This window comes from Cygnus olor, chromosome 3 (assembly GCF_009769625.2).
Source record: "Cygnus olor isolate bCygOlo1 chromosome 3, bCygOlo1.pri.v2, whole genome shotgun sequence".
Lineage (NCBI taxonomy): Eukaryota > Metazoa > Chordata > Aves > Anseriformes > Anatidae > Cygnus > Cygnus olor.
In genome coordinates, this window is record NC_049171.1 from 19,227,881 (window position 1) to 19,252,090 (window position 24,210).

Here is a 24,210-nt window from a genome sequence, read left to right on the forward strand (position 1 = left end):
GATGGGAGAAAAGTTCACTATGTAGCTATTGATATGAGAGTTGTAATCTGTCTTCAACTGCGTTGTGGAGGTAGGAAGTTGCACAACTTTCTTTTAGACCTCTTGGGTACGGGTCTTGGATACAGAAACCTATTCTCATCAAATAACAAATATTATTCATTTAACCTTATTGTTATCTCCAGCAAACTTACTAGGGTTTTTGTGTATATGCTTGGCTGCACTGCCTGTACCCTCTGGCTTGAGTGTGCTGCTTCTAGTAGCTAGAAATAGAGATGAGGGCTGATGATTTCTACTATTCTTTCATGTATAGCACAAAACTGGTGAATCAGGTAAAAAAGGGTGTGTTGATTGAGCCATGATGACATCTGCTGAGTTTGAAGCAGTTGGCGTCAAAGCTCTGAGGCTTATGATTTTTGATGCACCTCCAAAAATGATGCGCAAAGTTGCATATGAAGAACTTTAAGGTTTCAAGCTAAATTACTTGAAAGTGAGTGCATGTCAAGGCCTTTGGTTTTTTCCTTGCACGTATGCAGAATGGCTTGTGCTACAATGACATAATCACTTTTCATTTTGCCTGACTGAATATACAGAACGGATGGCAAATGAAGTAGGGTTTCAGGAAACTCTTACGGTTAAGCTAGTGTCTAGGGAAGCTGAATTGCATTCCTTTTTCTGACAAATTTGGACAGGATGTCAAAGGGCACTCAAAAGGAAAAGGAAAGCACCAGAGCTGATTAAAAGATTACGTAAGCAAGCCTAGTTTTGTATCATATAGTTCAAGTAACTGACACTGCTATAGTGTTCATCTATGACACACAAAAGTTGCTTGATTGCTTGTTAATGGCAGGTTTTGCACTTCAAATGTGGGCCAGTTTCAGCTGAAGGAAACCATAATCAAAATCATTTAGGAAGTGTTGGAACAGATTAGGTACATGAACTTAAAATGTCTTTCTAGTGCTAATTCTGATTCATTTTTGTTTTTAATCTTTTTTCTCCTGTTTTACAGTGTTATGTGGGAACCTATGGGAGATGGTAAAAAGATTATTTCTCTGGCCGATAATAACATACTATTGTGGGATTTGCAGGAAAGTTCAGCCAAGGCTGTGGTAAGAAATTTTTTTAAACAAATGATGATATATTTGAAAGTAGTATAAAGAACAATATCCACCAGCCCTCAATTTGCTAATCTTTTAACTACTAGCTCCCTAAAGACTCCTCAAGTATCTTGTCTTTAACATGCGTGGAGGAAATGAATAGTAGATCAATTGTCTTGAATGTGAGTGTTTAAGAGTAGGCAACTGGGTATTTTTATCTGTTGCTATTGGTTAAATAATTCACTTTTTTGAGAATTGGCCTTACTTTACTATTTATTCTAAAGAAAAGCAATGTTAGCTTGATAACTATGTATGGGGGGATATTTATGATTAATAAAGCCAAAAATTATCCAATTCACATGACAGTACATTAACCAATACTGGTTAATGTGTCACACCCCTGTATTTAATTTACGACCCTTGGATATAGGTTTTTGTATAAATTCCTTCATTTTCTGTGTTTTGAGTTCTCAGTATTAATTTAATTTAGCACAAATTTACCTATTTAGACAGTTTCACTTGTTGTTAAAACCATTTTATCTGATACTCAGAAGTAGAAGCAATAAGGTGCCGTTGGCATGGATTTCTGTCTGATTTTGTCACTTCTTATAGATAACAAAAGCCTATTTGTGTAATGGCATAGATTATATATAGAAAACTTTAGATGTTTCTGCGTAGAGAAGCCACTGGATTTGCATTACTCTTACATTAGTCGGTATTTCTTTTTTAACACCTGCGTAATGGGCAGACTTCTTTAGAATGCTGCCTTTAAACCTGTTGAGAAATTACTTTAGAGGACAATTCAGCTTTCGTGTTACAGTTTTTCATATAAGGCTGTCTCCTGTACATGGTTCTGGGTGCAGGTGGTGCTGCTTGAGCAGGGGTTTGGACCAGATGACCTCCAGAGGTCCCTTTCAACCTCAACCGTTCTGTGATTCATGTGATGTTTTCTGTTTCAAGGACAGATTTTGGAGATGTATGATTCGAGATACTTTTTCTTGGTACTCTCTTGCTGTCAGTGTTAACATTCTACTAAAAGTTTAATTTTTGAAGTGTCCTACTCAAGCTCTTCATGTTCTCTGTTGCCTGACCATCAAAAAATAAACAGTGCAGTCTTCCTTTTATTTCCCTGAGTCCATTGTCCTATGCAGTATCTTTTTCATTTCTATTAATAATCTGCAAATTGTACAAAGGCTTTCAGATTTAGGAGGAACGGTAAAACAGTAGTAAGTTTGAATACAGTTTTGTATCACATGTTAACACAAGTAATCTTTCACCTTGCACTGCTGTATTCTTAAAACATATACTTCCAAAAGACTTTTTGGAAGATGATACATCTTAGGCATCATAGATCTTAGTGATGGTAAGAGCTGTAGTTTCTAGATTGTTAATCTGAATGCTAAAGACAGACATTCTTAGTGGAAAGTAATAGTAAAAAGTTAGAAACTACAGAAAGGTGTATTGAAATCATGTAAGGAGGTTTAAACAGTCTTGTATTGACAGTATGTTTTTCTGTTGATGTCAGTTAGGCTTTATGTAAGCAGTATATGTATTTAATCCTTTTCATCCAACTAGGTCTCATATTTCTGCTGAGAGTAGCAAGCTTTCTGTTAAATCTTGTATTTAATAGAATATTCTATGATGTGTTAGTACCTAGGCGAAGGAGAAAAGTGATCGAACAAGATCCAGTGCTGTAATCTGCTTTTGTGAAATCCCTCTCAATGAAACACTTGTAAATATGAACATCAGGTGCAAGGTGACCAAATGTCTGTCTGCTCAGGCACTTTTAACTTTTATGTTTTTTTAATCTGATTAAAATGCAGTTATTTTCCTTTTCCATCTCCTTCTCAAATATAAATCAATCAGCTTCAGTACATTACTGGAAATACAACTAATTTGCAGTGTCTGCATTTTGGATTTTCCCCCGTGTTCAGATGCAAATTGGAGGACAATTTGCCTTATGTCAAAGACAAAACTGATTGCTTTCCTGCCTTCCTTTTATTAACTGTATGGAGATGCGGAGGTGTCTGTTCATGGTGTGCAAGCCTTGGAACTGTGAAACATTTAATTCTTACAGTTTGTAGAATTGTGATCTAGTACCTTCTATTATTTTGATTAGCATGTATGTGATGACATGGGCTCGTGGGTCTTGATTTTTTTTATTTTTAAATATTGCTATATGTTTATCGAATAGTTTTTGACGCTAATTCTTTTCCTGCAGTTAAAATGTCATTTTCATATGGAAAAACACCCATTTCCTGACTCTTGTATGACCGATCATGAAACTAAAAGCATGTGCTTATTTGCTCATGTAAGACAGCCACAAATGTCTGCAGTGTGTCTATATTACCTGTCTAATGTTTCAACACATTCAGATCTGAAACTGCTTTAGGTTATAAAGAAGCATAGCACTACTAATGCTTCTGCATATATTACACTGTATAAGCCTTTGTAAAAATTACCTTGAGATACAAGGTAAGTTCTGTCTAGCTTTTTACCTCGTTTTATCCTAGGATTTTGCTAATATATTACACCTGAAACATTAGGCTGTTGTGCAGTTTTTTGTCCTCAGTGGAACTAATTTCACTTTAGTTTTGCATCTTTACATTTAGAGACATTGCTAGATTTTTTATTTTTTTAAGCTTTCTAGTTCTGCATCCTTGGAAGGGAAAGGACAATTAAAATTTACTTCTGGAAGATGGAGTCCACACCACAATTGTACACAGATTGCAACAGCCAATGATACCACTGTTCGAGGATGGGATACACGAAGCATGAGGTAATGAAAAATTGCAGTCCTGTTCTCAGAAAAAGACAGTCTACTTTGGAGATGGATTTTTCATTGCTCCTAACTTTTTTTTAAGATTAAAAATGTGGCAAAGCTATTGCTTACGAACGGAATGGTTGGGCTTACATAGCTGACGTATTCACAGTTTAGTAAAGGGTTTTCTCAGTTTTTTCCCTGAGCTTCAATTCTAACTTGTATATTGAATTTTACTCAACTATGTACTAGTCCCAAGATGATTTGTTCAATACATAGGCATTACCTGAATGAAGCTGTTGTGTAATTCAGACTGAAAATCAGGATTTGCCATCAGTCCTGACTATGCTATGAACTGTCTTCGTAGCATACTTTATAAAGGTAACTTTAATCTCTGAAGGTAATTCACAGGGTAAGTTCACTCTTCACTTTTCTGATTTTAACAAATAGTGTACTATGCTATATTGAAGACTCTAGCATACCAGTTACATGAAGCTACTGAATCTATCAAAATCATAACCAAATTAATTAAGGCTTTGAGTCTACCTAGTATGGTGTTCCCCCCCCGTGTAGTTGTGATTTTGATAAGCAAAGGAGTGATGTTGTGCACATCTGTTGCCATGACTACTAAACCCTGTGCAAGCTTTTTTTAAGATACGCTTTATCCCCTTAGCACATAGTAATTTATCACTAAACCGAGAAGACTGATGTCTTGTAATAACTTCTGTTGCCTTAAAGGGGGATGACTTTAAATTTAGTTCTATGGTTCCTGCCAGCTCAGGGGTATAGCAATAAATCCCCATGTTTGCCAGCCTTATGTGTTTGTGCCTAACAGGTTTGTTTAATTTAATAAATAAAAGTTAAAAATACAAATACGATCATTAAAAGTCACTTGTTGTATGCCTGTTGTATTTGAAAGTTCTGTTCTTTGCCCTGTAAAGGATATATAAAAATCTAACTTGTGTATATGCTCTTTTAAGAAAACTTTTTTAAATGAAGCATAGAAGAGAGGAAGGGTCAAAGGAGAAACCTTTTTTTAACATATAGCATGCAGACCCTAAGGTAAAACCCTCTATTTCTAAGTAGATAATGTTAAACGTTGTGAAGTCTGCTTCATGTTCTGCATCTCTGATCTTGTATTAAATGAATTCTGAGTAACTTGTGTGAAAGATAGTCCCGATATTAACAAGGTCTGCAATGAAAGGGTAGTTTGGTTAACAAAAGCAAACCCCACAATTCTAATTACTTTAATCAAAGCTCATATTAGGTTGTCCTTGAACAAATTTAAGAGAACTATGCTATGCCAAAGAGCTGTTTGCGATGTGCTGGAAAAAATACATGCAAGAATGTCTCATCTCCAGTTACACTGTAATATGTCTAGAATAATATAAATATTTGATAAGGACTGGCTGGGCTAGAGGTAGGTGTTTAAAGTCAAGGATATAAAAATTGTGGCAGTATAAGATGCGAAAACCAAAAAGGTCAGAAAATTTGCTATACCAGCGAAGAGGAAAGGAGCTTCTAAAGTAGTTAGAATAGCCACCTCTGTGAGAGTGCAGTTATGATAGCTGTAAGATAGAGTAAATGGTTTGGAATGTAGTAAAGAAGGAAGGGAAAAAACAAGAGGTTGGCAGGAAGACTGTTAGAGTAGACTAGGAAGCAATTGTTAGTAAACTTAATCAGAGAAATGTTTGTGAAGCAGACAGGTCAGACACTAGGCTGAATGGATTTTTAGAGAGAATTATAGAATTATATCAGGGAAATTCAGAGTCCAAGGATAGACTGTTTAAAAAAAAAGTATATGAGAAGGGGACACAAACAGCTGGAGGAAATGTTTGTGTGGTCTGGTGTAATTCTACTTATCTATGGTATTAGTGGGAAGTTCAATATACATTGTATTGCTGAAGGTAAGATGATAGAGTGAAAGAGAATATTTGTATTTTCGAAGGAAAGAGATCGATCAAGTGGTCAGACTAATAGTTAAGTTAGGATAAAGGCTTTTGTGGTAAACATAACTGAATGTAGGGTAGACAGAGAACGGCATTTCTTTTTAAACCCTGACACATTGCATGAGTAGAGCAATCAAGAATGAAGTGAAAAGTGCAATAGTGAGGGGAAAAAAGTTTTACTGTTCCAAGCATACTTGAGATTTTTAAAAAAAAGTTCCCATGAAGTTTCAAGAAATGAAAAGAAAATGTGAAATTCAGACCCTAGAATAGCTGGTAGGAAGGCATACCTCAGTGATATCCTCAATCTCTCAACCTTTGAGAAGAGTTTTGAAGTTGAATATCTAGGTGATATCCTCTATCCCAAGTGATTGCAGTAGTTGTCAGGAAAGAGGTTAGTCTAGGCATAATATACTTTGAATCTCTTCATATGAATTTGCTTGAGGGTAGGAAGGCTTTGCAGGGGGATCTGGATGGGCTGGGTTGATGGGCTGAATCCTACACTGGGGTCATAACCCCATGCAGTGTTATGGGCTTGGGGAAGAGTGGCTGGAAAGCTGCCTGACAGAAAAGGACCTGGGGGTGCAGGCTGACAGCCAGCTGAACGTGAGTCAGAAGTGTAACCAGGTGGCCAAGAAGGCCAACAGCATCCTGGCCTGCGTCAGAAATGGCATGGCCAGTAGGTCCGGGGAAGTGACTGTCCCCTTGTTTGCAGCATTGAGGAGGACACACTTGGAGTACTGTGTTCAGGTTTGAGCCCTTCACTACAAGAAGGACGTTGATTTGCTTGAGAAGAAAAGTGTGAAGAAGAGCAACAAAGCTGGTGAAGGGACTAGAGAACAGAAATTAGGAAGAGTAGCTGAGGGAACTGGGGCTGTTTAGTCTGGAGAAGAGGAGGCTGAGGAGACAACTCATCACTCTGCAACTACCTGAAAGGAGGTTGCAGTGAGAAGGGTGTTAGTCTCTTTTCTTAGGTGACAAATGATAGGATGTGAGGAAACTGTCTCAGGTTGCACCAGTGGAGGTTTAGCTTAGAGGTTATGAAGAATTTCTTAATGGAGAGAGGGTGGTCAAGTATTGGAATGGGCTGCCCAGTTAAGTGGTGGAGTCCCCATTCCTGGAGGTATTTAAGAGATGTGTGGATGAGACACTTAGGGACACAGTTTAGTGATGAGACACGGTAGCTAAGGTTGATGGTTAGACCTGATGATCTTGAAGGTCTTTTCCAACCTACATGATTCTACGGTTCTGCTTTTTGTTTTGTATTAATAGTTAGATGCTAACAACAAGAGACTCCTTTGGTCTTGATGGGAGAACCTATATAAGGCCCAGGAAATACAAACTTTTGGTCAGTCCTCGTTTTCCAAAGGAAAACATTTTCCTTTAAAAACAAAAAAGGGGCAAAACAAAGCAAACAAAACAAATCTCTGTACAAGTACTGTGAAGACTGTAGGAGACTCAGATCTAAGCAGAACCCTGGTAGATGGTGGTTTTGACACTGGTCATGGAAACAGGTACAGTCTTTTAACAAAGCCAGTGACCATAGAATCACAGAATATCCCAAGTCGGAACGGACCCATAAGGATCATTGAGTCCAACTCCTGGCTCCACACAGGTCTACCCAAAAATTCAGACCATATGACTAAGAGCACAGTCTAAACGCTTCTTAAACTCCGACAGGCTTGGTGCCTCCCTGGGGATCCTGTTCTAGTGCACGACAACCCTCTCTGTGAAGAACCTCTTCCTGATGTCCAGCCTGTGATGCAGCAGCACAAAAAAACAAGAGGCAAATTTAAGAGGGGAGGTAGTGAGGCAAAATGATATAGCTTGAGTGCTTTGAATAAGGATGCTAGGTAGTTGTCAGTGCTGCAGTACTGTTTTCTGAAGTGGTTCATGTGAAGCACATAAACACAGCCAAGCAGTATGAAGGCCAAAGGTGAGTTAATGCTAAATGCCAGAGCTTAAGAAGGTGAATTCAGAATAATGCAATAGAGATCTTTTGGTCATATTGCCTCCCTTGCATCTCAGCTTTTCTTACACGGAGAACGTGTCATAAATACAGAACTGGTATAAATACTTAGAGAAGCTCTTATCTGAACATACTGTGGTTTAGTCACAGAATTTTCATAAAGTTGCTAGAGAGCTGTGCTAGAATAATCTGGATCTTGTTTGCTTTTAGCTCCAGATGATCCTAATACAAACAAGTAAAGAGGAAAACTTCAAAGCAAGCTGAGAAATCTATACGAGTCACTGCAGTTAACAGCTGGGATTTCCCCCAAACTATGCACTAGCAATGGGAACTCAAGGTCTGCGGGTGTTAAGGGGATTATGCAAGTTTCCAGGGAAACAGATTCTTGTCAGTGGAGTGCAGTTAGCTTTTTATAGACCATTTAATTTTTTTAATGTGTTTTACAGACAGATATATTGCATAGAAAATGCACATGGACAGCTGGTACGAGACCTCGACTTTAATCCCAATAAACAGTACTACCTGGCTAGCTGTGGAGATGACTGCAAGGTGAAATTCTGGGACACAAGAAATGTCACTGAACCAGTGAAGACACTAGAGGAGCATTCCCACTGGTAGAACAAATTATCTGCATGCTGTGTTGTGGGTGGATGGCTTATGTAATTTATTCAGCTAATTATTTTACTGTTTAGGAACAATGCAAACTAACTATGTTTGTGCTATTGTGAATAATCATTTTTCTGCACAGAGGAAAGGTTTTAACATGTGAATGTTCCTCATGTGATTGTAAATTAAGAGTTTAGACAATGTTTTAGTGTAATTGGCAAGAAACTGTTGTTAATGTTGGGGAGATAGGGTACACCTTTGAGAAGCACAACACAGAGCTTGGCTTGTAGGGACCAGCTGGGATACAGCTGTGCCTTCCCAACTTGAGCCTTATCTGCTGCACCTGATGTGCAGAGAAGCCCCTGAGCTGTTTTGGTTACAGCAGCTGCCATCTATCCTTCCAATGCAGAGTGGTAGATGTGCAATAATGCAGCCTCACTTTTTTTATGCTCTTTGCATCCCTTAAGCCAGAGCAAGTGATTTAAAACAAACAACAACAACAAAACAAAACAGAAAACCTCTGAGGTAGTATTTAGAACTTCTATCTACTGCTCTGGCTTGTGGCTGGAGCAAAGAGAATCTTGTCTGACTCTTGTAGACTTCTATGGTTAAGACAAGATGAACAATTCATATTTTATAAAACTTCAGTTGGAGTAATTCTTGCAAAATAAATCTGGACCCTGAAGCTGCTTTGAGGGGAATGAAGATGTGAATTAACAGAAACAGTATTTGTGTTTTTTTTCCCCAAGAAGATTAAAAGGAAAATAATAAAACAAGAACCCTAAGACATTTAGTATTAAGTTGATATGTATAATGTCAAAGGTGAAGAAAAATATAATCCTTCTTTTGTTTTAGGGTCTATTTTAAATTTCAGTGTTAGAATGTTTGAGATTTCTATTTAAAAGATCACTTCTAATCTGTATTTTGCTGTGGGGAGGTTTTTATTTTTAGAACTTAAATATTTTTCTGACTTATTAAATTTTCTGACTTATTAAACAATGAACTGGCATGTACCTTCAAGGAATTATATCACTGAATGGTATCTTTTGGGTTTTGGATTTTTTCTCAAAATGTATTTGTTGAATTTTAAAGATAAACATAGAAAACGAATGACATGGAAGCTTAAAAGCCAAATGAACAAGGCAAAAAGTAGTCTTTAGAATGAGGCATTTCACTTCTATGCATACTTACCTCATTCAAATCAAAGATCAATTTTTAATTCTGTTTTTAAAAACGAAGTCTTCTAAGCAACATTGATATTCTCAACCTGTCAAGAATAGTATGTTGTTCTTTGTTTTTTTTTAGGGTCTGGAATGTCAGATACAATCATTCTCATGATCAGCTGATCCTTACAGGAAGCAGTGATAGCAGAGTTATACTGTCTAATATGGTATCAATTTCTTCTGAACCATTTGGGCATATGGTAGATGATGACGAACTGAGTGATCAAGAGGACCAGCATCAAGAAGAGAAGTATGAAGTTTCCTGGGTTTTATGCAGATGCTTGTAGTTTGTCTTTTCATTGTAATGGTTAACATGCTATTCTTTGCTGACTAGGATTTTTGTATACAGGCCTTTCAGGTAAGTAGTTCCTACTTTGTTCTTCTTTTTTCAGCCTTGGGTGCAATTCACTCTTTAAACTGAATTGGCACAATCACGGTATTTTCACCGGTAGAAAGGGGGATGGTGTTACTAAGAACCAGTCCTAAAGTCAGTTGGATGAGTGAAAAAATCATCTTAAGGGAGCTCTGGATCAAGTAAAGCATATATAATAATCTGTGTTAAATGAGAGTTGAAAATCTGCCTTTTTTTTTCTTGTGTATATGTTAGGAAACCAGTCTAGTGGTGATCTTCCATACAGTCAGAGAAAAGGAAGTACAAATACATTAGTTCTTCCAAGTTTCATGCTTAATGAAAGAATCTTGACTGCTCTAGAAACCAGTATTTTATAGACCTCCATCAAGCAAAAGAAAAACTTATTTTCAGTTCTGTTGGTAGAGAATAATGCATGCTATTGCAAACACTTGTAAACACTTTTCCACTTGGGTGTGTGGGGAGTCACATATTTTGCATGTGTATTTTGTGGAGTGGGACTTCCTTTGTGTAAAGAGTTAACTGAAATGCAAAAATCATATTAATCTTTTCATTGTGCAATATATGTTAGTTTTCCTCTTCTGTATGAATATATATGGGTATGGAGGGAGCTCTGTAGATCTAGCATGGAATGACACTTTCTAAATTTACAACCAGTGCACATGGTGATCTTCAGCAGACTCTTACTTTGCAAAACAAGGGTAATGGTACTGAAACTCATGTAAAATATTTTGAGGCCAACTGGCTTTAGTCTGTATTCTTCTGTTCTTTGCAACTGTGCATATATATGTTCCCACTGCTTGCACTGAGCAATTGTTTTAAGTTGGCTGATTTATTTTAATATGTAAAAGTGTTTGCAATGAAATAGGCAGATTAACTCCTGAAGCATTTTTTTAAAATGAGGAACGGTCAGATAGGATGAGGAATAAGGAAGTTGCAAAAGGATCCCTCAGTTACTCAGCTGTATTCTTCAGGTGTTCCAGTTAAAAATTTGAAGTTTAGATTATGTCTGTAGTTGCACTTTTAAGGTTGCTCTGGCACCTTTTGTTAATAAAGACATGGTTTTGCTCCAACTAGTTTTGACATTTTGGTTTCATATAAAGAAACTGGAAACTTTATTGAATAAGCTATCTCATATATAGGAATGGATAATTTAATAAATAGTAAATGTCTCTAGAATCAGTTGGTGATATAAGTACCTTGAGAATAAAGGTATCAATTTAGGTGCATAGGAAGTTGCTCACATCAACAGTACATACTTACTATCTAGAATGTGGCTATAGTACAGGACTGCAAATATGTACCTTTTGGTGGCTTACCATTGGCTTGGGATTTAAATTCATTTTGTTCTGAATGGAATATAAATAGCATTAGTGGAAGCGAGAAAGGTTACAGAATCTTGTGTGTATATGATGGATTTGCATTGATATAAAAAACGCCGCAAGTAAATAGCGTTCTTGACAGATGGCGTATAGTAGGTTATCCAGAGTTGTTCTGAATTTGTGTTGCTTGTAGACATTGTTTTCCTCATTAAAATACAAGTGTTGTTTCTAGAACAGGAATTTTTGAAACCAGTAATATGCAAAGTACAACAAAGTACAGCATCTTTTCTATGAGATGGGTGTAAACCACATCATAAATGACTTGTATAGTGATGATGCAGAGCCCTCACCTGTTCCCAGAGGCTGCAAGAGTACCATCAATAATGACTAAATAATTCTTCATTTATAAAGAATTCTAAATATGTGCTTTTCAGCTGCTAGTCTGTTCTCTATAAAACCTGTGAAAGCACAATAGCCTTTGTAATATTCACTTGGTACTATAAGAGTTTTGTCTTTCTGCTTTCTCTCCTTGTTATGAGTTGAGCTGAGAGGACGTTTGCAAGGTACTCACCAGCCTTGAACTGTTGCCAGATGAATGTCTGTTTAGATCTGAGTGCAGTAATGAAACAGGGCGTAGCAGCTGTTGGGAATACTTGTTAGTCAATGACTACTGCCAAATATTTAGGCTTTAGTACCTTTTTCCCACCTGGAGACCTTTTTGAAGAGCCTATTGTACCATTCTATGGGTACAGAGTCTTCTGTAAAACAGGTTTGGGTTGTGCTTGGAGGTTTTGGGGAGTAGGAAGGTGTTTCTTTCAAGAAGTTGTTATATCCTTACCAGGTTCATTTTTACCCTGTTAGGAGAACATCTATTCATTCTATTCCTATTAAATAGCACGGAAATCTTAAATATATATATATATACACACATATACATATACATATATATATATTTATATATATTTTTTCAAGTGTATCATGAAATACACCAGGAAGAGGAAGTGTCTGTACAACTAGTATCTCCAGTCAGTCAACTTGAGACTGAGCAACCAACTTTCCACTTGACATTTCAACCTTCTTTTAAGCGAATGAAGGGAGAAGGCTGTTTCTTCATAGGCTATTTTTTGCGTTGTGACTAAAATAACTTGTAATATACTCCTTGGGTTAAATATAAAAATGTACAAATGAAGAGTATATACCAGTTGTATCTTCAAAGGTGTTTTTTTCTTAGCAAAAATCCATGCATTTTAATTATACTGACTTGTAATACAATTCTAAACAGCTAAGACTTCTGAGTTCTTAAAAACTCAAGTTAATTTTTAACATATTAAGATATTTTGGAGTAAACTTTCTATGCGTTAATGTATTTCTTTCTGGAGACAAAAGCAAGTAACAGTTTAACCTTGCATTGTGCAACCACGTAGAATTACACGAGTGTACCACTTGTTTATTTTTCCTAGCTTTTCTGTAGTAAATGTCTACTTTTTAAGGATCAAAGCTTAAAAATATATTTCTCTTTTTAAGAGAGGAACATAAGTTTACTGAGGAATGAATAGGCTGCGCACACAAAAGTTGCTGTTATCTATTCTTATCAAGGAGTTGCTCTTTGAGGTTTCTCTTTTGGGTGCTTGTCCATGTATGTGTCACCACCTTGAGAATGTATGTGCTCCCATCTTGGAGACCAGAGCACACTTGCAGAAGCAGTAAAACTAGGACATTGCGTGAGGTTCTGTCACTGATCACAACTGAATGACCTTCATTTCCTCTCAACTGCTGATTCTGATCAGAGCAATTAGTTTGCGGTCTCCTTCCTGCTTTTTCTGCTGCTACTGTTGCTGCTTCTCTCATCAGTCATAAAAATGGGAGAACATCCTCACTGCATCATATCAAAGGTCTCCCTAGCCTGTATTATGTCTCTGATCGTGGCCTTGAGGAAACATTATAAAAACAGGAAAAGGAGATGATACTTCCCCTGGGTATGCTTCCAGCCCCTGTCTGTTTGCAGCTTAGGGACCTTTGCTGCCTTCTGAATCATCTTTGGAGTCTTCTGATTCTTCTCTTTAGAATTGTCTTTTGCCATCAGCCGTATTCTTGAGTTTTCTCTCCTCCCACTGACTGTCTTTTTGATTGTTCCAAAACATGCTAGCTGTGCATACACTGCCTTTTGTATCTAGAATGAATGTGCCAACTGTGTTTTGTCCTTGTACTGAATAAGGCAAAGCTTCAGCACTCTGCCAAAAACAGGTACTCTTAAAAAGAGAATCAAGGTTTCCAGAGGGAGGAGGCATAGACATGTGGCTAGAGGAGTGCTATGGTGTATTCTGGTCAATTTCATGATCTGGATAATTTAATGCACTTTTCAAATATGGCAAAAAGCTAGCACAGGAAGAAAGAATGAAATACTGTACTTCTGGCTTAATTTCTAGCATGTTGACCCAGATGTGGAAAGAAGCGTACAAAACAAAAATAGCACAGATGAAGTAAGGATTTGGGGTGCATTTTGCTTTTATCCCCAAAACAAAGCTAGTGTGTGAACCCTGGGTAGGAATGTGTGGGAGTGTCTTTTGAAGCATGTTCTGAACAAAACATCTGAAGCATGGGGTCATTCATCCTCTGTGGGTGTGATTGAGGCTGGCTTCTCCTCAGCCTCCCTTTAATGGTTTTGCAGTCTGGAATTAAGGCAAGCTCATTGTTGCAATACTAGAGTTTCTTAAGGTGTCTGTCAGTTCCTTTCTAGACATCTGCAGAGTACTAAGAACTGTCTTCCTCCAAAGGGAGACGGTGACTGTCTTATATCCTTTATTTCCTGTTTGGTCATCTGAAATTTTTGTTAATGAAAGAGTCTATATTAGGTTTAATTAAATCCGTCTGACATTCATTCTAATTTTACTCTGCCATTTTTAATAGAACAACAAAAACTACCAAGTTTCTGCAGTTTAGTGGCCGTCTTTACTGATCAATCTGGATTCCTTTTCTGTAGTTATTGCAACATGTTTCCTTTGCTCTGTAGGTTTAAATTTTAAACTCTGTAGAACCCTATTTGGTATGCTGATGATACAGTGCATGAAAAGACCATCTGCCACCATAGGCATGGCAACAGCAAAGTATAGGCTACGTCTCCAGTGGTGTTTCCATTCTTCATATTGTCTATGGCCAGAACTTTGTGGCAAGGCTTAATTGATAATGAGGGTGTACTTTTTTTTTGGGGGGGGATAGAAACAACAACAAAAAAACTTTTTCTGTATACCAATGAAAACACTTCTATTGTCAAGAGAATTTTGAGTCAATACATCAGCCTTAGGAAGGAAGGCGCATTTAAATTCTGATTTTGCAGGCTGAGCTACCTTCTCCCTTAGCTCTCTGGTATTTACATGCTACCTGATCACTTAAGATGTGACCGCAGCAGATGTCTTTCATTGGCACAACTATTATTCAGGTCCATGGGCTGCCTTCTCCCTTATACTACGTTTTTGCAAGTTAGGTTCAAAGCTTATCCTTTTATTAGTTATCCAATTAAGATCATACCAGAAATTCACATTAGGAAATAGATTTATTAGCATTTTCCCAAAAGTGTTATGTTACTATCTTTTTCACTATAAATGTTAGCCATATTGTCAATAATAACATATATTTATGAAGAGAGCTAAATCTAGCATGAGGACTTCTCACCATTTTGCCTTTAAAGTTGAGAGGCTGGTATATACTCTCCTGGTAGAGAGTAACTCATTGGAATAGTGAAGTTTTAATGAGATTTTAAGTATAGGAACACCTTCAGCCACTGGAATGCAGCAGAGAGCAAATGGTGTCTGGCCTCTCTGTGGAGAGAGATTTTGTTCAAAATTTCATCTAAAGGAGGTGGTGGCTTCTACTGTTGTGATAGAAATGGTGGTTTGGGGCATTTTGAGTAGTAAACCATATAATTTCACCATAATACATATGGACTATGTGATCTACCCTAAAACCTTTGGATACACATCTGTGAATTCAGGAGAGCAAACTTTGTCATTATTACTGTTCTGAAAAATGTTTGTCAAACAGTCATAAGAATGGCTGTTGGGATGTTTTCATAGAGCTGCCAATAATGTTAACAGTGATGATAATTTGCTTGTGATATTTATGACTCAAATCTAGAATTTATAGATTCTATTCTAGAAAATCTAGAGTAGGATCATGCTATAGGACTAACAAAAAAAAAAAATATTAAAACAGCTTAAACACTTGCTGTTCTGGGGAATACCAGTCTTTGGCACTTTACTTGGTAGGATGCATGAGGAAGCTGGGCCAAATCTAGTGCAGCAGCAATTTCCAGCTCCTAGATTATTTTGAATTCAAATAAATAAATAAAAACTTTCTTTAATTTTCATCAGCAGATATACTCTCAATTTATATTTCATAGTAGGGCAACTATGAAACCCAATATATTAAAAATAAGCATTTATTGTTTTTAATGTCTTTTCATGTAGACGCAGTTCAGAAGTCTGTGTTTTGTGTAAGAAAATAAGGCTTACAATAGAATGAATGGCTAATTAATATACATAGAAATTGCATTCCAGTATAAAAAGCCTTGAATTCTGTCTTCCTTAACAGGGTAAAAAATGAGCTAGTGTGTTGTCTGAGCTTACCAGAAACACTCTTACAGTTGCAAAGTTCTTCCCTGCAGTTAAAGGGAAAAGGGGCATCTGCTGGGCTTGTTTTAGAGTCCAATGATGTGCATTTAGTCTTCAGGATTCATTTGGAGGCTGCAGTACGTGTTGCCGCTCTATTGAATCACATCTGTTTCACAGAAATTTTTATATTAAAGAGGATTTAACTTTGACTGTGATAAGGAATTAATGATTTTTGGTGACTCTGAAAAACATATTTTATTAAACACTGTGGTGACAAAACAATCTCTAGCACTGCAAACTTAAGTGGTTGTTAGCATGAGCAGTAATTGGAAATAACAGCTCTCTACATGAAAACAATTATCCAAAGCTTAACAGGCTTCTCTCTCAAGTCAGTAACACAATTAACCTCAATGTTATCTAGTAAAATGAAAGCTCTTCTTTTGTAGGAGAAGCTGGTAGGGGTCGTGCAATACGAATAAGACTACAAAAAGAAAGCAGTCCAGTTTCAGCTCTGTCTAGCATAGGTCTTAAATTTATGCAGGATGTAGGTAGAGATTACACATTTCTTAGTATGAATACTTGATGACATAAGTGTTTGGTGCTTTGTCAATTGACACAATGCAAGAACACACAAACACACACACACACATATATATATATATGTATGTATGCATAAAAGAAAATGGTACTTGGATCTGCCCAGAAAAAGAAATATCTTTACACTACTACAGGAAAACCTGAAACTCAAGGAGTGTTTTACGGGGCAGGGAGATTTTTTGGACAAGGAAGAAAATTAGTATACCAAGCTTGCCAGGTGTAACAAGTCATTACCAAGGAATGCTCATCAAATAAAGTTCTAGTCAGACTTCTCTATCTAGGAATCAATAGGCCAAGCCACCTACACCTTCAGTACACTTATCTAGCTATAGCATGACTGCATTTTCACACCTATAGCCAGCAAGTTTTATGTAAAAACAGAAATCTCTGTTTTGACGACAACCTGAGTTATACATATTAAAGTAGTATGGAGGAAAGTTTACCTTATATTCTCCCCTGTACAGGTAATCTTCCTGTTTCTGAACTTCTCTAACTGGGAAGAAATTGAATGACCCATCCTGTTCCAAAATATGCCAGACCTGCTCTTTTTATCCTGATAACCAGTCTAATTTGAATGCCCTCCTCTTCTGTCTCTGTTATGCATATAAACCAAGAAGGCAAATAACCTGTGAATTTTCATTGAGTCGGTACTTAAAGAATAGAAGGTTTCTGAGATGAGAATAAATCACATGACAGAATAGTATTAGTATTTTTAATTATTGCTACATAAAATAGAATATTAGAAAAAATACACTCAGTTCTATTGTGTTACACTCTGAAATTGCTGTATGTTAAGGAGAAATAAAATTGTAGCAACTGGTTAAAAACGAAGGTAAATAAAATATCTGATTAGAAAACTAATGTGCTAAGATAAGTTGTTTTGTATGTGTTTCACTGGTATTTCCTGTGGCCAATATATTTTTCAGATTTTTATCAGATTCTTGTTTATAAATATATTTTAAAAAGTACTTGTTACTGTGGTTAAATAAATGTCAATGTCATAGCTGCTAAGCATATATATTGCATTAACCAAATTGTATTTAATATCCAGGAGATTAGGAAAGTCTGAGCTGATTCCTTAATAGATTTTTTTAAAAATTATAAAAACTGTAAAAAAAAAAAAAAAAAAAAACATCAAAAGTAAATTTTAGCCCTGGGACTCAAGTAACTTTTAAGTCTCCTACATTTATGCAGAGTTGAAAATTGTATATTCAGCCTAGTCTTGGACTACCAAAAAAGTGCTCATGTAGCCACAATGCAGATGATTCCGTGGTGTTTTCTTGGATGTCTCTGAGTGTGGGGTAAAGTGATCGATCTCCAAGGGGGGGGGGGGAACACAAGCCTTGTTCCTTCTGGTTTTGGATAATCTTTCAGATACATAAAATATTCTGTTCTTTATTCCCCTTTACAGAATCCTTTTGGGTTAATTACCCATTGCATAATTTAAGAGCTTAATTTTTTTCATTCATAGTGTTTGTAAAGGATGCCTGTGGACAGTTTTTCAGATCTTTTGCATTGTTCCTGAGATACATGTCATTTTGAGATTTTTTTTCCATCTGTCTTCTGTAGTATCTAGATCTTTTACATCAGCAGATCACTTCCATAAGGATTTTCTCAGATTATCAATCAGAGATATTCTGGGTTTCAAGATTATGCCAATCTTATGCACAAGTAGTCTATAAAAATGTTGTTATAGAGCTAACCTATTTAAAAACAATGACAACAAGAATACACTGAAAAACAAACTCGTGACCTGAAGAATCACGTGAAACTTTCTTTTCATGGAAGAAAAGAAATTTTCTTCTTGAGTATGGAAGTGTATAAACAACAATAAGACAGTTAAAAATTGTAGTTATAAATGGAAATACCAAGCAGTTGTTCATCTAGTTACTAGGGTTTTCTTTTTTGAGCACTCATTATTCCCCTTTGAATTCTGTAAATTAAATTAGATGAACTGTATTATTTAAATGAAACACTGAAACAACTTGGAGCATACAGAGAATAGTGTAAGTTAGAGGTTTATTTGTCCTTGTTTATCCAACCTTTGGTTAACTGCGACTCCTGGTTAACTGAAAGTCGGTCATGTCCCCTGACAGCAATGTGCACCATGCATTACTCCCCTGCTTTTCCAGAGAGACATTTGAAACCTTCAGAATAATGGAGTTCTGGATAAGTGGGTGAGCACTGCATGAAGCACATTGCTGTCTGGGGACATGACCAACTTTCACTTAACCAGGCATGTCAGTTAACAGGAAGTTAGAAAAACATGTTGCAGGAGATGAAGTGTCTGTATATGCATGTTTATTAGCTCTCTGCTGTTAGATGGTTTGTAGCAAAGTGCGTATTCGGGAGAACTGCAAAACAGTTCTGCTCTCTGCAATTAACTAGAGGCTGTATGTTGTTTGTGCTATGACCCTTTTTGTTAGTTGGCCTTAAACATAACATAAGTAAATGATAATAGTCCTTGAAACTAAATATCTGAAGCTCAGACTGCTTTTGGTTTATTCATTAAATTCAATTGAATTTTAATCGTGATGTGAGATTCACAGCTGTTTAGGCTGGCTAGGTGGGCCAGTGATATCCTGCAAGCAACTCAAGTGTAATGCTGTGTGTGCTTTGTGATTGTAGGAACGCGTGCTTTCAGAGAGAAGTAGTAAAGGACAAAGACTGCCAATAACAACATTTCATTTCTGTAGTAGCGGTATCTGTTTAAATGATTGAGTGATGTTCACGAGGCTCTCTGTCTTCTGCTTTCTGTTGGGAGGACTGCAGCTGTAACAGAGGTCTGTTTTGAATCACAGAATATCACAAATTTCTTTACTGTGAGGGTGACAGAGCACTGGAACAGGTTGCCCAGAAAGGTTCTTGAGTCTCCTTCTCTGGAGATCTCAAAACCTGCCTGGATGCCATCCTGTGCAATGTGCTCTCGGTGATCCTGCTCGGCAGGGGGACTAGGTGATCTCCAGAGGTCCTTTCCAACCTCAGCCATTCTGTGATTCTATTGGCCCATCAAGGATCATCAAGCCCAACTCCTGGGTCCCCAAAGGACCATCCAAAAAATCAGACCATGTGTCTGAGGGTGTTGTCCAAATGCTTCTTGAACTCCAGCAGGTTCGGTGCTGTGACCACTGCCCTGGGGAGCCTGTCCCAGTGACCACCCTCTCAGTGAGTGACGAACCTTTTCCTAACACCCAGCCTGACCCTCCCCTATCCCAGCTCCATGCCATTCCCTCAAGTCCTGTTGCTGTCCCCAGAGAGCAGAGCTCAGTGCCTGCCCCTCTGCTCCCCTTGTGAGGGAGCTGCAGGCTGCCATGAGGCCTCACCTCAGCCTGCTCTTCTCTGGGTTGAACAATCCAAGTGCCTTCATTTGCTTCTCTTGTGTTTTCTACTCCAGACCCTTCACCATCTTTGTTGCCCTCCTTTGGACACTCTGTAACAGTTTTGGGTACCACAGTATAAGAAAGATATAAAACTGTACACAGTTACTCGTGAGGCCATACAAGCGTAGAGCAGAGCGAGACCATCCCTTCCCTTGATCGGCTGGCAATGCCATGCCTGATGCACCCCAGGGTACAGTTGGCCCTCCTGGCCTCGGAGGCACACTGCTGGCTCATGTTCAGCTTACTGTTGACCAAAAACCCCCAAATCCCTTTCTGCAAGGCTGAACCTTGCACCTCCCACCTTTTTGGGGCAGGTAGAGGGATACTTCTAAAAGGCTGGCTGATTCCTGCTAGGCAGACATGGGTAATCCTCTATGGGGGTAGTGTGACATTTTACATGGGCAGATAGTGATAGGATGAGGGGGAGCAGTTTTACATTAAAAGAGGGGAGATTTAGATTAGATGTTGGGAGGAAATTTTTTACTCTGAGGGTGGTGAGGCACTGGAACAGGTTGCCCAGAGATGCTGAGGATGCCCCATCCCTGGAAGTGTTCAAGGCCAGGCTGGGTGGGGCTCTGGGCAACTTGGTCTAGTGGGTGGCATCCTCACCCATGGCAGGGGGTTGGAACTAGGGTATCTTTAAGGTGGAACTAGATGATCTTTAACTGTTCTATGATTCTCTGAAGAGAGCTCTAAGGTCATCCTATGCAAACTCACCCTGCAGCTACAGAATAATGTACTGCGGTGTTGCTCTTAAAGTTGGCTCTGTGAGCTGGGGGCAAAGAAAGGCTGTTTTCCCCTATCAGAGCACAATCAGTGATTCTTGGAGGTGGTTTGGAATTTAAAGACTAGCCTGAATCTGCTTTTAAATACTTGTAATGCAAAAGAGAATCAGTCTTTGTCTCGTGGTGACGTAGGTGACCAAGAACTTGGGTGTTGTAGTGAGAGGTGAAGTATATAGTAATAAATAAGAATCTAGGTTTTATCGTAGATCTGATGTTGGTATAACACGAGGAATGGGAGAGAAAAATGAAAGTGTTTGGAAGCATGCCTCTCTTCCCCTTTCCCCTAGCCTCTATCTCCTTTCCCCTGTTCTGAAAGGGTCCAGGAGTGCAGCACAGGAGCAACTGCATTGTTAATGACTGAAACTTCTTACCTGCCTACTCCCACGTAATGAGATTATATATCCTATAAATTCAGTTAACAGAATTCAGTTAACAGAATTCAGTTAACAACGAAGAGGGTGGACCACGGTGAGAGAAAAGTTGTTGATAAAATAGATATTTAAATTCCTGTGGTATAATGAGAGGGAGAGGAGGAGAGAAATGCTCAGTGGAGATTCTAAGAGGGAACCACACTGAGGTTGAGAATTGTAGGGACTAAAGCATCCTTAAATGGGATCTTTATACTGACTTGGCTGTGCTGTGTTATCTGAAACATAAGTACACACAGATACCAGGTGCAGAATGATACTTCTTCAGACCACACTATTGCATTCATAGACCTTAAATAGGAGCTTGCGCTCTAGATGTTAGTGACGCTTTAAAATGAAATCTGTTCGTGGATCCTTACTTTTTTTCTTTTCTTTTTTAATTTTAGGATTAAAGAACCCCTTCAGGACAGTGTAATAGCTACCTATGAAGAACATGAAGATAGTGTATATGCAGTTGAATGGTCCTCAGCAGACCCATGGCTCTTTGCCTCTTTAAGTTATGATGGGAGACTTGTTATTAACAGGGTTCCAAGAGCTCTTAAATATCACATACTGTTATAATTTGTTTGGATTATGATGGAGTTATCTTGATGTACACAACTGGTAGGTATTTAATTATTTTTTCAGGATCTACTTTGGTTTTTATTAAACATAAATATTGTTAAGAAAATCTGTACTAATGTAGACACTTTTGTCTTTTGTATTTGTCTTGGAAAAATATGATGCATACATTAGAAAAGCCCGTGCTAGCTAGTGGTCTCTTTTTGTTTGTTTTATAATCATTGAGATTGGGAATTGCAAAGTTTCTGGAGATACCGGGTCCTTTCCATACTACTGCTCTACTACTTCAGCTTTATGCAGATGCAGTACACTACAGAGGAGTTATACCTGTATAAGACTGGGACAATGTAGGGTGCATGTACTAGAAGTGATCTACTTCTCTCCAAGAATAGTATCATATCTTTCTGATATAAGCAGACCTCTGTTCTTAGCTAGGACTACATTCTGCCAACTATTCTGTCTCCTTATTCAGTTATTGTAAAACACAGTTGGGAATGATCTGAAAGGTTTTCTTAATTCAATTTAGTATTTTAAAAAGTTTTACTCTTGTTTTGCATATCCTAGGAAGAAATATTAATCATGACAGTGAAACCATCAAAGTATGAAGTATGTTTTTCATACCTTATAGTAGGTATCTTTCTTGCCTTATAGTAGTATCAACAAAGTACCATCGTGTTATTTGCAGATAAAATGCACTTTTGTGCCACATATTGCTATTAGAAATAACATCCATCTTTACCAAAACCTCTTATATTCTCATGTAATGTGTTTTATACCATGTTCATAGAACTTAGTTGTTTTGTAGTATATATTGAGGGACTCTGGAGCTACACCATTGTTAACCTGGAAGATCTCCTTAATATTTGTAAGTAATCTCTCTCTCATCCTTCTGGCTGTGTGCCATTCTCTAGTATAATGTAGCAGGCTTTCAAGTAAGCATGAAACATCCTTTGCTATATCTTATTCTTTACAATACCTGACCTAGGCATTGTGACTATCTTGTCACAAATGCTGAGGACAGATGCTGCCCTGCAGAAGAATACGCAAAAAAACTTGAAATATAGATGGAAGGTGCGATTAAAATATTCCTGAACATACTGACACCTCCCCACACCCCCAGCTTGCTGTTACGATGAAAATTCTGCCTCCTGTTCTTTGTGTACTTAAACTAAACACAACAGTAATTATTCTGTTGTCTTTCCATCACTATTATTTCCTATTGTCTTGAGAACTTGGGTATGTGAAATGGTGTTGGTCGTGGTGGCATTGTGTAAGACCACTCTGAAGAAGACATGCAAGGACATGGGATGGAAAGATCAATACCAGCCTCTTCCTGTGCCTCCTGCAGTTGCTATAGTTACTGTTGAGGGACAGCCTGCTACTCACCTCTGCTTGTCCTTATCCGCTGTCTGGATCGAAATATGTCCAAATGTGATTTGTTGTGTATGCACAGCTGCTGCTATGAGAACATGCTTTGAGAGCATCACTGACTGCTGTAGACCAAAATGTCCAGAAAAGATAAAAGGTGAATTCTATTCCTGGCTTGTTAAAAAAGCTTGTTTGGAAGAATTCATAAGAGGGAATTAATTTAATTAAATCTGTATTATTATTTGTGTTTGCGTTACAATGATGCCTGTCTGCTCCAGAGTGAATGCTTCATTGGAAATTCTGATGGTCTGCTTTTCTGTGTTAAGATTTTAAACTTGTGCTATTCGAAATTGTCTCAATCTGTAATTAGGCATGAGTTATTCACATGTATACTGTAAGAAAAAATTATATTTCCAAATCAATAGTGCTTCAGTTGTCTGAATATCAAAATCCTTGGTTGGGCTGCAGTTTTTTGTGGACTTCTCTTGTGTTTTTTTCCCCTCAAAAAAAGCCCTGCGGTATTTCTTTAGTATGCGGCAGAACTCTTAAAACTTTATTCACATTAGGAATAAAGGTCTAATGAAATTTTATTGTCTCTTAATATATGTAGCTTGTAGTGTGAAGGTGAGAGGAAATTACGTAACCATATGTAGGATTTGGTTTGATCTTAACATGTAATAAAATGTGGGACAGATTTCAGACTAATTTTGATGTAGCTGCATTTCCTTTAATATTGTGAGCTTACAAGAGCTCAAAAGCTCTAGCTGCAAACAAATAATAACAAAAAATACTTTCTTTTGGTTTAGTTCAGTCAAATGTGTATAGTATCACTAACAGGGAATAAAAGGGTGGTGAACACTGGGAAGGGAAGGAGTAGCAGATCAAATTTGAATGAAATGAGTTACAGTAGAATCAAGAGAGCAGGAAGGGTCAAGTATTAATCATTTTCAGCTATCTCTAAAGCTGGATCTGAGTTACATGCACAGCCCTCACAGCAACACGAAAATGACCTTCAGAAAGGGAAGGCTTTTGACAAGGTCCCATCTCAGGCTGTTAGAGAAAGCAAGCTGCTGTAAGATGAGAGGAAGGGTCCTCAGAGGGTTAAATAACTGGTTAAAAGATAGGAAATAGAATACAGGAATAAATCATCGCATTTCATAACTAGAAGAAATTACCAGTGAAGTCTGGGATCT

At 37.6% G+C, this 24,210-nt stretch overlaps 1 protein-coding gene across 2 annotated transcripts in view; it reads left to right on the forward strand.

Moving 5' to 3' along the window:
* The window catches only part of EIPR1 (EARP complex and GARP complex interacting protein 1), a 75,210-nt gene extending 51,491 nt beyond the window's left edge, over positions 1–23,719 (forward strand). The window contains exons 5-10 of one of the 2 annotated variants that reach the window (XM_040550630.1): positions 1,007–1,106; positions 3,737–3,873; positions 8,217–8,384; positions 9,682–9,849; positions 9,934–9,957; positions 21,475–23,719. In XM_040550630.1, the coding sequence (XP_040406564.1) occupies positions 1,007–1,106; positions 3,737–3,873; positions 8,217–8,384; positions 9,682–9,849; positions 9,934–9,957; positions 21,475–21,649 (772 nt within the window). In that variant the 3' untranslated portion in view covers positions 21,650–23,719. The remainder of the gene's footprint in view (positions 1–1,006; positions 1,107–3,736; positions 3,874–8,216; positions 8,385–9,681; positions 9,850–9,933; positions 9,958–21,474) is intronic. The other variant, XM_040550632.1, reaches the window with a different exon arrangement.
* The last annotated feature ends 491 nt before the right edge of the window (positions 23,720–24,210 follow it).